Source organism: Aethalodelphis obliquidens, unplaced genomic scaffold (genome assembly GCF_003676395.1).
Source record: "Aethalodelphis obliquidens isolate GAN/ISIS:26980383/991018 unplaced genomic scaffold, ASM367639v1 scaffold36, whole genome shotgun sequence".
Taxonomy (NCBI): domain Eukaryota; kingdom Metazoa; phylum Chordata; class Mammalia; order Artiodactyla; family Delphinidae; genus Aethalodelphis; species Aethalodelphis obliquidens.
The window spans coordinates 15,322,678-15,336,877 of NW_020837980.1; the positions used below are offsets into that span (position 1 = coordinate 15,322,678).

Sequence of the window (14,200 nt, forward strand, 5' to 3'; positions counted from 1 at the left end):
AAGAAGATGTGGTATATATAATATATACACAATGGAAATTAGTCAGTCATAAAAAAGAATGAATTATCATACGGCTGCTTTTTCAGCTTAATTTGTGCTCTTCTGCTTTCCGAAACAGAATGTTAACATCCATTCACCCAGCTGAAGGGTCAGGGTGATACCTGATCCAATATTCCCCAAAGCATGTGTAGGATAGTTGCTGTACCCCTGTTGCTGAGTAATAATGAGTCAAATAGTGCCTTTCACTCTGATTTCCTCCGAGAGGCTGTTCTACAAGCCTGGGGTCAACTTAAAGGAAGACGGGTTTTGTTTAATATTTTCTCTTTTCATTAGTGCACTTAAATTACTTTCTTGCAAACTCTGCTTGTTACCTAAATGTACTAGCACTTCTGTTACCTAATCAGCTTTCTTATCAGAATTCCAACCAAAAATAACAAGAAATGTGATAATGACAAGATATCCTGCCCCCTCAAAACAGATTTCCTTTCGCGCTTTCTCTCTTGGTACTGTTCTGGCTTGTTTAATTAAAGTATCAGAAATTATTAGACTCAAATTATTTCTTGATCTACTGCTCAAATTCTCCTGAAAAACTGCTGCTTCTGCCTCCGTATTTAAACTTTATCAGTGTGAGGCAGATGAGTTTCCACACGTATTCAACTGGATTCATGTAATTCAATATAAATTTGCAGGAAGAGCCTAATTTAGCCTCTAAGTAATTAGACGAACAAATCAGATTTGGCTACACTGAGCTACCATGGTTTACATACTCATGTCTCTTTTCTTGTGCTCTTCGATCAGCAAAATGAACAACACTAATGTGCAAAAAAAAGTATGAAACTTAGCACGGAGTTGTGAAATTCAAAGCAAAGATCTTATTTATTTTTTCATTAGAGGAGTGGGGGAAAAATCACCAAGTTCAAACCACTAGCATAAGTAGTCTTCAAGGAGGGTAGTCATGTCTGTTACAGGCTTTAAAAACACCGATGAGGAAGTACCCTTAAATCACAGCATTGAGAAGGAGAAAACTATAAGACATATTGGTTATTTGTCTTCCTCATACTCTGAAAAAATTGCAAGTTGGAATCTGTTTGCTTCTGGTGGAGCTGTGTGAGAGGTTCACTTTCTTTGAAGTCGTCCGCAATATGATCCCCTTTTGCACCGTCAAGCTTGGCTATCACAATTACCAAGCCGCCATTTTGAACTTGTGTTTTATTGGAACGTCAATCCTTACCCCGGTGTTTGCAGGATGGCTTGCTGATGTATGTCTAGGAAGAAACAAACTGGTACAGGTTTGCTTATTTCTGCATTTTCTAGGTGAGTGTCCACTTCTGACTGGATTGTTTTACAACTTATTTTAGTGGATTTTTATTAGAACGTTTGATTTATGCTATACCCACTTTGTTTTAGCATAAGATGGAATAAATGAGCTAAGAATGTTGCTTCAATTTAGTTTATTCTCTGTATTATTTGAGGGATACTACTAAGTGTGTGTGTGTGTGTGTGTGTGTTAGAGGATGCTTTGATACTTTTATCATTGCACTGATTATATTTTATAATAATTATCTCTTTAAATGTCTGTTTTCTATACTCTGCAGAATTCCCTCCTTTCCCCCCTTCCTACCACAAGCCAAAATTTGTGACAAATTCTATGTGAAATATGAAGTTCATTTGCTTCACAACTAAAGTGAAGTGTGCTAAAAAGTTGTTTTGAAGTACATGTAGAAACGTTTTCATCAAAAGGTGGTCTTTTAATTAGTCATATAATAATTAAGATTGCACTTGAAGACATGATTTCCATATTATGAAGTATGGCTACATGCTAAAAAATGAATGAATTTAACGCTACACTGTGCTTCTTTACATAACAAAAAAGAAATAGATCTACAAAAGTTTGGGAGTGATGTGATTGCAAGCAATGTTGGGGAAATATCAAATTTGTCTGATATGAAATAGAGATCAAGTTGATGAACAGTCTAGAAATTTAGGCTGGGAAGTTCAGGTTGCTCTTCTAGACAAGAAGGAGTTACTGAAGATATGAACACATTTGTGAAATGCTTCAATAAACAGGACTGACAATCACAGTGAGAGGTTAGAGAGAGAACAGAAAATCTCAGGATGTTGGTCTAGGTGATGGAGGAGTGTCAATCCAGGAAAGAACATAAAACCATAAAAACTCATCAACTATGTAAGGTCACAAATATGATGGAAATTAACTCCAAGTTCTGAGCTGAGGAACTTAGGTAGGCAGTTCATCAAAACTGACCAGTGCAGCAGAAATGCAGTTTTGGGGGACAGGGGAGGTGAATGAGGAAGTGATGGGTATCAGCTACTCAACCTACACACAATTCCAATCAGATGGTAAAGTACCATTCACTGAATCGATCAGAGCGTGATTCAAACTTGATTCTTCATTGTTTCAGTTCCATGAAATAAAAACTAAGTCACTGCATGGCAAATATTTGTTCACCATTCCATAAGTGTTTCTCATTGACTACTCTGTGCTAGACATTGTTCCAGGATCTGGAACCCAACAGAGAAGAAAGCAGTCTCTTTTCTTATGAAGTTGACTTTCTGATGTGGGGAGAGGGAAAATCAAGTAATAAATAGCTATTATGTTGGGTGGTAATGTGTGATGATGAAAAAAAAGCTGGGGAAGGGGACAGGATGGACTAGAGAGTGACAAGGTGGCTCTTCTGTGTCAGGGAATGTTTTCTGATGAGGAGACACTGAAGCATGATTTACTCTTCTTCACTTGGTAACAGGTCATGTCAGTGGCATTAGGTAACTTCTTGTTTAACATGGTGATTCCCATCAGTCTAAATTCCTGTGTAAGTCATCAGACTAGGACTGAAGTCCCAACTTAGAATTTGGCAAACAGAAGGCAAGTCAATTCCACGACCATTCAGTTTCCTACTCAAAGTTGTTTCCTGGTGTCCCCCACTCATGGATGTCATAAAATTCCAACCAGTCACTAAGTATCAGAGGTTCCATCAAAAATGTGTCTTCTGTCTGTATTGCTACAACCTTAGCTCAAAAATGCAGCCTTCATCTTCTTGACCATTACAGTGGCCTGCTTACTGGCTGTCAGTCATCAGTGTGACCCCAATGCTGTTTCTACCAAAAAACACTGACTTCCTAAAAGAATAAATCTATACATTGGCTCTATTATCTAAAATGTAAAAGCCAATTTAGTTTATAAGAACCTTTAGAACCTGTCCCAAATTTACCTCTCCAAACTTCTGTCTCAGTACACGACCCCAATCAGGCGGAACTTCTCCTCACGGGCTTCCCTACTTTTCTAATGTTACATCTGCTCTTTTCTCTGCCTGAAATTGTCATTTTCCTTTACCTTTCCATCCCATATCCGAGACATGAAAACTCCTGGCCCTTCCTTCAAGATTCATGTAGTGGGAGGCTTCCGGGAAGATGGCGGAAGAGTAAGACGCGGAAATCACCTTCACCCCCACAGATACACCAGAAATACATCTACACGTGGAACTACTCCTACAGAACACCTACTGAACGCTGGCAGAAGACCTCAGACCTCCCAAAAGGCAAGAACCCCCCCGTGTACCTGGGTAGGGCAAAAGAAAAAAGAAAAAACAGAGACAAAAGAATAGGGACGGGACCTGCACCAGCGGGAGGGAGCTGTGAAGGAGGAAAGATTTCCACACACTAGGAAGCCCCTTCGCGGGCGGAGACTGCGGGTGGCGGAGGGGGAAGGTTCGGAGCCGCGGAGGGCAAAGCGGAGAGATTCCCGCACAGAGAATCAGGGCCGACAGGCACTCACCAGGCCGAGAGGCTTGTCTGCTCACCCGCCGGGGCGGGCGGGGCTGGGAGCTGAGGCTCGGGCTTCGGTCGGATCCCAGGGAGAGGCCTGGGGTTGGCGGTGTGAACACAGCCTGCAGGGGGTTAGTGCGCCACGGCTGGCCGGGAGGGAGTCCGGGGAAAAGTCTAGAGCTGCCGAAGAAGCAAGAGACTTTTTCTTCCCTCTTTGTTTCCTGGTGCGCGAGGAGAGGAGATTAAGAGCGCTGCTTAAAGGAGCTCCAGAGACGGGCGCGAGCCGCGGCTAAAAGCGCGGACCCCAGAGACGGGCATGAGACGCTAAGGCTGCTGCTGCCGCCACCAAGAAGCCTGTGTGCGAGCACAGGTCACTATCCACAACCCCCTTCTGGGGAGCCTGTGCAGCCCGCCACTGCCAGGGTCCCGGGATCCAGGGTCAACTCCCCCAGGAGAACGCACAGCGCGCCTCAGGCTGGTGCAACGTCTCGCAGGCCTCTGCTGCCGCAGGCTCGCCCCGCCCTCCGTGCTCCTCCCTCCCCCCCGGCCTGATTGAGCCAGAGCCCCCGAAGCAGCTGCGCCTTTAACCCCGTCCTGTCTGAGCGAAGAACAGACGCCCTCCGGCGACCTACACGCAGAGGCGGAGCCAAATCCAAAGCTGAGCCCCTGGGAGCTGTGAGAACAAAGAAGAGAAAGGGAAATCTCTCCCAGCAGCTTCAGGAGCAGCGGATTAAAGCGCCACAATCAACTTGATGTACCCTGCATCTGTGGAATACATGAATAGACAACGAATCATCCCAAATTAAGGAGGTGGACTTGAGAATAAGATTTATTATTTTTTCCCCTTTTCCTCTTTTTGTGAGTGTGTATGTGTATGCTTCTGTGTGTGATTTTGTCTGTAAAGCTTTGCTTCCACCATTTGTCCTAGGGTTCTCTCCGTCCGTTTTTTAAATTTTTTTCTCTTAATAATTATTTTTTTATTTTAATAACTTTATTATATTTTATATTACTTTATTTTACTTTTCTCCTTTCTTTTTTTCCTTCCTTCCCTCCTTCCTTCCCCCTTCCTTCCTTCCTTTCTTTCTTTCTTTCTTTCTTTCTTTCTTTCTTTCTTTCTTTCTTTCTCCTTCTACTAATTCATTCTTTCTACTTTTTCTCCCTTTTATTCTGAGCCGTGTAGATGAAAGGCTCTTGGTGCAGCAGCCAGGAGTCAGTGCTGTGCCTCTGAGGAGGGAGAGCCAACTTCAGGACACTGGTCCACAAGAGACCTCCCAGCTCCACATAATATCAAATGGTGAAAATCTCCCAGAGATCTCCATCTCAACACCAGCACCCAGCTTCACTCAATGACCAGCAAGCTACAGTGCTGGACATCCTATGCCAAACAACTAGCAAGACAGGAACACAACCCCACCCATTGGCAGAGAGGCTGCCTAAAATCATAACAAGTCCACAGACACCCCAAAACACACCACCAGACGTGGACCTGCCCACCAGAAAGACAAGATCCAGCCTCATCCACCAGAACACAGGCACTAGTCTCCTCCACCAGGAAGCCTACACAACCCACTGAACCAACCTTAGCCACTGGGGACAGACACGAAAAACAACAGGAACTACGAACCTGCAGCCTGCAAAAAGGAGACCCCAAACACAGTAAGATAAGCAAAATGAGAAGACAGAAAAACAGCAGATGAAGGAGCAAGATAAAAACCCACCAGACCTAACAAATGAAGAGGAAATAGGCAGTCTACCTGAAAAAGAATTCAGAATAATGATAGTAAAGATGATCCAAAATCTTGGAAATAGAACAGACAAAATGCAGGAAATATTTCACAAGGACCTAGAAGAACTAAAGATGAAACAAACAACGATGAACAACACAATAAATGAAATTAAAAGTACTCTAGATGGGATCAATAGCAGAGTAGCTGAGGCAGAAGAACGGATAAGTGACCTGGAAGATAAAATAGTGGAAATAACTACTGCAGAGCAGAATAAAGAAAAAAGAATGAAATGCCAATAAAATGGACAGCCTGGAAGAAATGGACAAATTCTTAGAAATGCACAACCTGCCAAGACTGAATCAGGAAGAAATAGAAAATATGAACAGACCAATCACAAGCACTGAAATTGAAACTGTGATTAAAAATCTTCCAACAAACAAAAGCCCAGGACCAGATGGCTTCACAGGCGAATTCTATCAAACATTTAGAGAAGAGTTAACACCTATCCTTCTCAAACTCTTCCAAAATATAGCAGAGGGAGGAACACTCCCAAACTAATTCTACGAGGCCACCATCACCCTGATACCAAAACCAGACAAGGATGTCACAAAGAAAGAAAACTACAGGCCAATATCACTGATGAACATAGATGCAAAAATCCTCAACAAAATACTAGCAAGCAGAATCCAACAGCACATTAAATGGATCATACACCATGACCAAGTGGGGTTTATTCCAGGAATGCAAGGATTCCTCAATATATGCAAATCAATCAATGTGATACACCATATTAACAAATTGAAGGAGAAAAAACATATGAGCATCTCATTAGATGCAGAGAAAGCTTTCAACAAAATTCAACACCCATTTATGATAAAAACCCTGTAGAAAGTAGGCATAGAGGGAACTTTCCTTCAACATAATAAAGGCCATATATGACAAACCCACAGCCAACATTGTCCTCAATGGTGAAAAACTGAAAGCATTTCCACTAAGATAAGGAAAAACACAAGGTTGCCCACTGTCACCACTCTTATTCAACATAGTTTTGGAAGTTTTAGCCACAGCAATCAGAGAAGAAAAGGAAGTAAAAGGTATCCAAATCGGAAAAGAAGAAAGCTGTCACTGTTTGCAGATGGCATGATACTATACATAGAGAATCCTAAAGATGCTACCAGAAAACTACTAGAGCTAATCAATGAATTTGGTAAAGTAGCAGGATACAAAATTAATGCACAGAAATCTCTTGCATTCCTATACACTAATGATGAAAAATATGAAAGAGAAATTAAGGAAACACTCCCATTTACCATGGCGACAAAAAGAATGAAATACCTAAGAAGAAACCTACCTAAGGAGACAAAAGACCTGTATGTAGAAAACTATGACACTGATGAAAGAAATTAAAGATGATACAAATAGATGGAGAGATATACCATGTTCTTGGATTGGAAGAATCAACATTGTGAAAATGACTCTACTACCCAAAGCAATCTACAGATTCAATGCAATCCCTATCAAACTACCACTGGCATTTTTCACAGAACTAGAACAAAAACTTTCACAATTTGTATGGAAACACAAAAGACCCTGAATAGCCAAAGCAATCTTGAGAATGAAAAACGGAGCTGGAGGAATCAGGCTCCTTGACTTCAGACTATACTACAAAGCTACAGTAATCAAGACAGTGTGGTACTGGCACAAAAACAGAAAGATAGATCAATGGAACAGGATAGAGAGCCCAGAGATAAACCCACGCACATATGGTCACCTTATCTTTGATAAAGGAGGCAGGAATGTACAGTGGAGAAAGGACAGCCTCTTCAATAAGTGGTGCTGGGAAAACTGGACAGGTACATATAAAAGTATGAGATTAGATCACTCCCTAACACCATACACAAAAATAAGCTCAAAATGGATTAAAGACCTAAATGTAAGCCCAGAAACTATCAAACTCTTAGAGGAAAACACAGGCAGAACACTCTATGACATAAATCACAGCAAGATCCTTTTTGACCCACCTTGTAGAGAAATGGAAATAAAAATAAACAAATGGGACCTAATGAAACTTCAAAGCTTTTGCACAGCAAAGGAAACCATAAACAAGACCAAAAGACAACCCTCAGAATGGGAGAAAATATTTGCAAATGAAGCAACTGACAAAGGATTAATCTCCAAAATTTATAAGCAGCTCATGCAGCTCAATAACAAAAAACCAAGCAACCCAATCCAAAAATGGGCAGAAGATCTAAACAGACATTTCTCCAAAGAAGATATACAGACTGCCAACAAACACATGAAAGAATGCTCAACATCATTAATCATTAGAGAAATGCAAATCAAAACCACAATGAGATATCATCTCACACCAGTCAGAATGGCCATCATCAAAAAATCTAGAAACAAATAAATGCTGGAGAGGGTGTGGAGAAAAGGGAACCCTCTTGCACTGCTGGTGGGAATGTAAATTGATACAGCCACTGTGGAGAACAGTATGGAGGTTCCTTAAAAAACTGCAAATAGAACTACCATATGACCCAGCAATCCCACTACTGGGCATATACCCTGAGAAAACCATAATTCAAAAAGAGTCATGTACCAAAATGTTCATTGCAGCTCTATTTACAATAGCCCAGAGATGGAAACAACCTAAGTGCCCATCATCGGATGAATGGATAAAGAAGATGTGGCCTATATATACAATGGAATATTACTCAGCCATAAAAAGAAACGAAATTGAGCTATTTGTAATGAGGTGGATAGACCTAGAGTCTGTCATACAGAGTGAAGTAAGTCAGAAAGAGAAAGACAAATACCGTATGCTAACACATATATATGGAATTTAAGGAAAAAAATGTCATGAAGAACCTAGGGGTAAGACAGGAATAAAGACACAGACCTACTAGAGAATGGACTTGTGGATATGGGGAGGGGGAAGGGTAAGCTGTGACAAAGCGAGAGAGAGGCATGGACATATATACACTACCAAACGTAAGGTAGATAGCTAGTGGGAAGCAGCCGCATAGCACAGGGAGATCAGCTCGGTGCTTTGCGACCACCTAGAGGGGTGGGATAGGGAGGGTGGGAGGGAGGGAGACCCAAGAGGGAAGAGATATGGGGATATATGTATACATACAGCTGATTCACTTTGTTATAAAGCAGAAACTAACACACCATTGGAAAGCAGTTATACTCCAATAAAGATGTTAAAAAAAAAAAAAAGATTCACGTAGTGTTCGTTGCTAGCTCCTCTGTGCTCAGCCACGCTCTGATCATACCCAAGTGATTGCATTTGCCCCATTATAATTGTCCACCTGCATGTGTGCCTTCTCCGATGGATGCATTCGCTCCTGATGGGAGGAACCAGCAGACCCCCACCACCTAGCAAGAGATATGACACATAATGGTGCTTTATACAGAGCTACCAAGTACAGGTGTGCGGACTGTGCACTGAACAATAGCACACATCAACAAGGAATCTTTTTATCTTATATGTCAATGACTTGTATTTTTATTACATCAATTTTAAAGTAGATAGAAATAAAGTTTTTACCTACTGCAATCAGTGTATTATGACATTTTTCAAAAGATGGAAGTAAAGTGCCTTTCAAATTTACACAAAGTTACCACTAAAAGAATTTGTCTTTAAATAGATGGCTGCTGCAAGAAGCAGTTCTCTGTCCATCCTCTTTGGATAACCTTAGCCTAGCCAGGCCTCACGTGACACTTCCAGAGATAAAGACTGAGTGGCAGAGAGAGAGAGGGAGAAGTTAGCTGCACATCTGGCTCACCTTAACAGGAAACATTTCAAACTCAGTAAAGGGCCCACCCTCATGGTAAATCAATCTGTTACCAAACAACTATTAAGGGCATGCATTCTTCACATTGCAAAAGCCACTGTATGGGAGATGGAAACATTAGGCCCAGTTTTTGCCTTTAATACCCTTATAGTCTAATTGAGAAAACTAACCACATAAAATGACTATATAAAAATTTATACCAAAAAAGTGTGAATGCCAAGTTAATAAAATGGAGTTGAAAACTAACATGGAGAAGCCATTTTTCCCTAATCAAATTGACCCCCCCCCCAAAAAAAATTGATCTGATCATGTGATAACAGGAATTTCAAGAAGAGGGAGATCACAACTGGGTTACTCCGTAACATTGGGTCACTTAGCCTCAACAAACCTGTTTCTTTTTTTTTCTTTTTTTTTGAAAAATCAGAATTAAAAAAAAAAATCTGTCCTCTGTCATCACAAAGTTTTTCCAAGATCAAACAATGTAGTACACAAAGATGTTTTGCAAACTATAAATAGCTTAGCAAAAGTATGGAATTGAGTGGTAATTATTAGACAAGGAAAGTCTTCAAGTTTGATCCCTGCAAGACGGAAGTGAGAAGGCAGCTTAATCTTCTTTTTGTTGGTTTGTTTTTGGGTTTGATTGAAGTCTGGTTGATTTACAATGTCGTGTTAGTTTCAGGTGTACAGCAAAGTGATTTCAACCTTCCTTTGTCATTCTCTCCTCCCTCCTTCCCACCTGTACTGCATTACTCACCTCACACCCATCCCCAGCCTTCTCACCTATGTGTGTGGCAAAGGAGGCTCCACGCCACTACAGGAGAAATGAGAGAAATAAAAGGGATTTAAAAGGAAAAAGCGAAGTAGAAAAGGAAAAGAGAGGCTATGTTCTCCTCTAACTACAATAACGTTCTTCTTAAAACGTTTTCTTTAACAGGCTTCTGAGATGTCTGAGATCATCGCGGTTTTTCTCACTCTGTTGATTAACAACAAATAACCCTTGTGAACGGTGGTTTTTCTCTGGGGGTGGGACTGCAAACATCTTTAGTGTCTCACATCAGGTATTTCTGAATTGTTTTAACTTCGTTAAAATGGACACGATTTGCTTGTATGTCCTCTGAGAGATAGTTCAAGTCTGAGGGGGAAAAAACTAGGACTTTGGATTCATTAAAAACATATACTGGGCTTCCCTGGTGGCGCAGTGGTTAAGAGTCCGCCTGCCGATGCAGGGGACACGGGTTCGTGCCCCGGTCCGGGAAGATCCCACATGCCGCGGAGTGGCTGGGCCCGTGAGCCATGACCGCTGAGCCTGCGCGTCCGGAGCCTGTGCTTTGCAACGGGAGAGGCCACAACCGTGAGAGGCCCACGTACAGCAAAAAAAAAAAAAAAAAAAAAAAACATATACTGAGGGAAATATTTACATTTAGGAAAATCGTATTACCTCCAGAATTGCCATGATTAATATTTTAATAAGACAATTGCATAACGAGGCAACGTTCAGAGGAAAAACCTTATTTCTGATGTGGTTTGGTGAGTCAGTGGTCTATACACATTTATTCCTTTTTTTTTTTCTCTATATATAGGCTCTGCTTTGTTATCTGTGGCTGCTTTTCCCTTGGAGGGTTTCTACATGGGCACTCACCATATGATTGACAACATACCAAAAAAGGAACAGACCAGGCTGTTTCACGTAGCACTGGTGGCCATCTGCCTCGGCACAGGAGGAATAAGGACCATTGTCTGTCCACTGGGTGCTTACAGCCTTCAGGAGTATGCATTCCAGAAACAAATGTCCTTTTTTAACTGGTAAGTAGCACTGGCTAAGAGAGAAAACAGGCATTCTCGGGAACAGACATTCCTCCCCCTTTGGGCATTTCTCATTGCTTGCTCTCTGGTCCCGTTTTGATGATGGTTGTTCAGCCTTTGTCATTGATTGGGCTGGGTGACAATGGGACAATACCTTTGACAATGATTCAGCCAGTATTCTGGGAGCCTATGAGTCAGGTATAGGCCAACACAGTTTACCAGCACCTTCTTGAAACACACTGATGACTTTATCCTTCAAGTAAACAAGTGTGAGATGGCATGTCATAGTGAATAGAATGTGGCTTTGGAGCCAAACAGGCCTTGGTGGAAATCTCAATTCTACTTCACACAGCTGCCTGACCTTGGTCAAGTCATTTCTTCTTTGAGTTTAACCATTTCTGAAGGGTTATAATAATACCTCTTCCTGGGTTTTATTAGAGGTAATAATATGTGTATTACTGGCAGAGAATGTGGCACATAGTGGTAATCAATAAACAGTAGATATTATTAGTTATGTCTACATTGTAATAGACTAACACGGCAGAGATTATAAATTCAGAAAGATGAAAAGGATGGAAGAAGTATTTTACAATTCGTTAAAACATCAACCAGCATCTCTATTTAACATCCACTTCACCCCCAGCACCTGAAAGAATTTGTATTCCATGGAAATCAAACTACATTTCTATACAGCTTTGTCTCTCTTAGTGAGTTCTTATACAGTTTTATGTGTTTTCAAGGAACCAATTTTTATTATCAAATGCAAATTCAAGGAGAAATTGAGATTTTGATCTCAAGATAGAGTATTTCAGCATTTAGTAGAGAACTCTGTTGTTCTTATTGGCATTCACCAGTTGATGTCAAATATACTGGAGATATATTGTCTTTTGCTTCCTCTTCTCTGTGAAATAGGTTAGTATCATTTTTCTAAAATATTCTGCCATTCCATCAATGTTAGCAATGGATAAAAGCAATGCACAGACAGCATCAGACAAAATGTTTAAAGAAAATTCATATTAAAAGCATTAAATGAAAAAAATTTAGAATAAATATTATCTAGGTACATATAGTTATCTAAGACAGTTCCTTTTTCTTTCTGTTTTTCTTTCTGCTTTCTTTTGTTTCCTTCTTTCTTTCCTTCTTCCCCCCATCCCCCGACTATATTAATATTACAAAGCACTCAGGCCTATTTTGGATTAAGTCCAAACGTCAGAGAATAATGCAGTTTTACCAAAGGTGGAAGGGACTTTTTACTTCCTTACAGCAAATTCTGCCTCCTTGACCTGCCCAAAGGAGAAAGAAAAATCCTTCTTTTTTATTCTATTCGGAGGTTTTAATCCTTAATTAGCAACATCATTTTGATTAAATAAGACTCTGGAGGATTAAGACTAAAGAGCAATCCGTTGTTCTGAAAGATAGCTCTGGAGAATTTATTGTACTGTCGTCTTAGTCATTCAGAGTTGTGTTTAATCAAAGTGACATTTCTCAGTGTTGATTACAAAGGAGACATTATATGAATGAAATATTTCCTTGGGGAAACGGAGGGAACACCCAATGGGTTCGTGCTTTAGGACATTGGAAAGGCGGGGATGAGGAATGAGGTGAAAATGAATTTCTGTAGCCAGGCCAAATTTAGGATGAACACATTTCGATTGGGTTACTTATTATTTCCTGATTTCATTAAAATCTCTGATAAAGGAATCATGCAATATTTTTTAAAGTTAAGCACCGAGAAATGTGTATAAAGAACCAGGGTGTTATTCTTTAATGTGATAAGAGACTGTAGAAATAATAAGCCCCTTGAAGGTTGAATATGGTGGTGGTTGTTTTCTCAGTTCAAATACTAAACTTTTATGAACAGCTGCTTGTTGCACTTTATAGAAATGACTGTTCATTCTATTCTTGTACATAACGCAGGGGTTGGTGGCAAGATGAACAGAGTCCCTGCTGGGCAGCAAGATAGCTGGCAGGATCCTGGCTCTGTCACTTAGGAGTCTTATGGTTTTCGGCAAGTTCCTTCACCTCTCAAAGCACAGAATGGGGATAACTTGGAGGGCTGTTGTGGAGTTCTTACACAAAGTATCCTAGCACATTATAGGCATTCAAATCAGGGTAACTATGACTGTTATTATTAAATGACGAATAAATAAGTCATCAGCTAAAATCATTGTCCAACTTCTGGGAAAGAGGAAGGCCATTTAGGAGAAGGCCGTCTTTAAAATGAGCAGCCCACTGATTTATAATCTATTTCTCCAAGTCAAAAATGCCTCTAGAAATTACAAGCTTGGTTAATATAATGAATTTCAGCAGTGTCTTTAAAAAAGCAACACAGCTAACTTTTGACCACTAATCTCTCCCTACAGAAAGACTTACTACTTTTCAAATTTTTGAATTCAAGTCTTTAGTAATATATTCTTTTTTTTTTTAGGCTCCAGACGCGCAGGCTCAGCGGCCATGGCTCACGGGCCCAGCTGCTCCGCAGCATGTAGGATCCTCCCGGACCGGGGCACGAACCTGTGTCCCCTGCATTGGCAGGCAGACCCCCAACCACTGCGCCACCAGGGAAGCCCTAGTAATATATTCTAATTCAAGTCTCTACTACATATATTTTTCTGGTTTAACGACAGCAGTGCTATGCTTATTAAATCACTTATAAACTGAAAAAAAAAAAAAAAGCAACACAGCACTTGAACCTATAACCACTTGAAGGCTGCATCCAGTTCTGTTTTCAGCACAGATGTCAGCTGTTCATAGTTACGGGACGCTTAATGAGATGTGTCATTGCATCTCTACCACCTAAAGCTTCCCAATGATCATGTGAAATAGTATAGACTGGAAGTCTAAAGCACTGAAAGCACCACTTCCGAGTAGAGCTGCCAAATGTAGGTGAGAAAACCCCTCCCAGCCAACATCACCATCTGGTACTGGATCTTCCTCGACTATGTACCTAACTGAAAGAATAAAGCTAAACTCCCTGAAATCAAGAGGCATAATAATCTGCCAACATCTCCTTGTGCCATCGTCCAGGTCGGAATCTGGCTCTTTCAGCATTTTCCAAAATCTGACATGTACAATAAGAGTTACCATACT

The 14,200-nt window shown here is 40.8% G+C and overlaps 1 protein-coding gene and 1 long non-coding RNA gene across 2 annotated transcripts in view; one reads left to right on the plus strand and one right to left on the minus strand.

Annotated features, from left to right (window-relative positions):
- Nucleotides 1-857: 857 nt before the first annotated feature.
- On the minus strand, nt 858-13,377 carry LOC113632390 (uncharacterized). Its single transcript, XR_003437792.1, has 3 exons — nt 10,966-13,377; nt 10,062-10,118; nt 858-1,265 (listed from the first exon to the last, which is right to left on the minus strand). It is a non-coding gene; the product is annotated as an uncharacterized LOC113632390 (long non-coding RNA).
- Nucleotides 868-14,200, plus strand: part of SLC15A5 (solute carrier family 15 member 5) — a 90,703-nt gene continuing 77,370 nt past the window's right edge. Inside the window, 3 exon segments of the mRNA XM_027129510.1 lie at nt 868-1,041; nt 1,043-1,314; nt 10,888-11,110. Coding sequence (XP_026985311.1) covers nt 956-1,041; nt 1,043-1,314; nt 10,888-11,110 — 581 coding nt within the window. The 5' untranslated portion in view covers nt 868-955.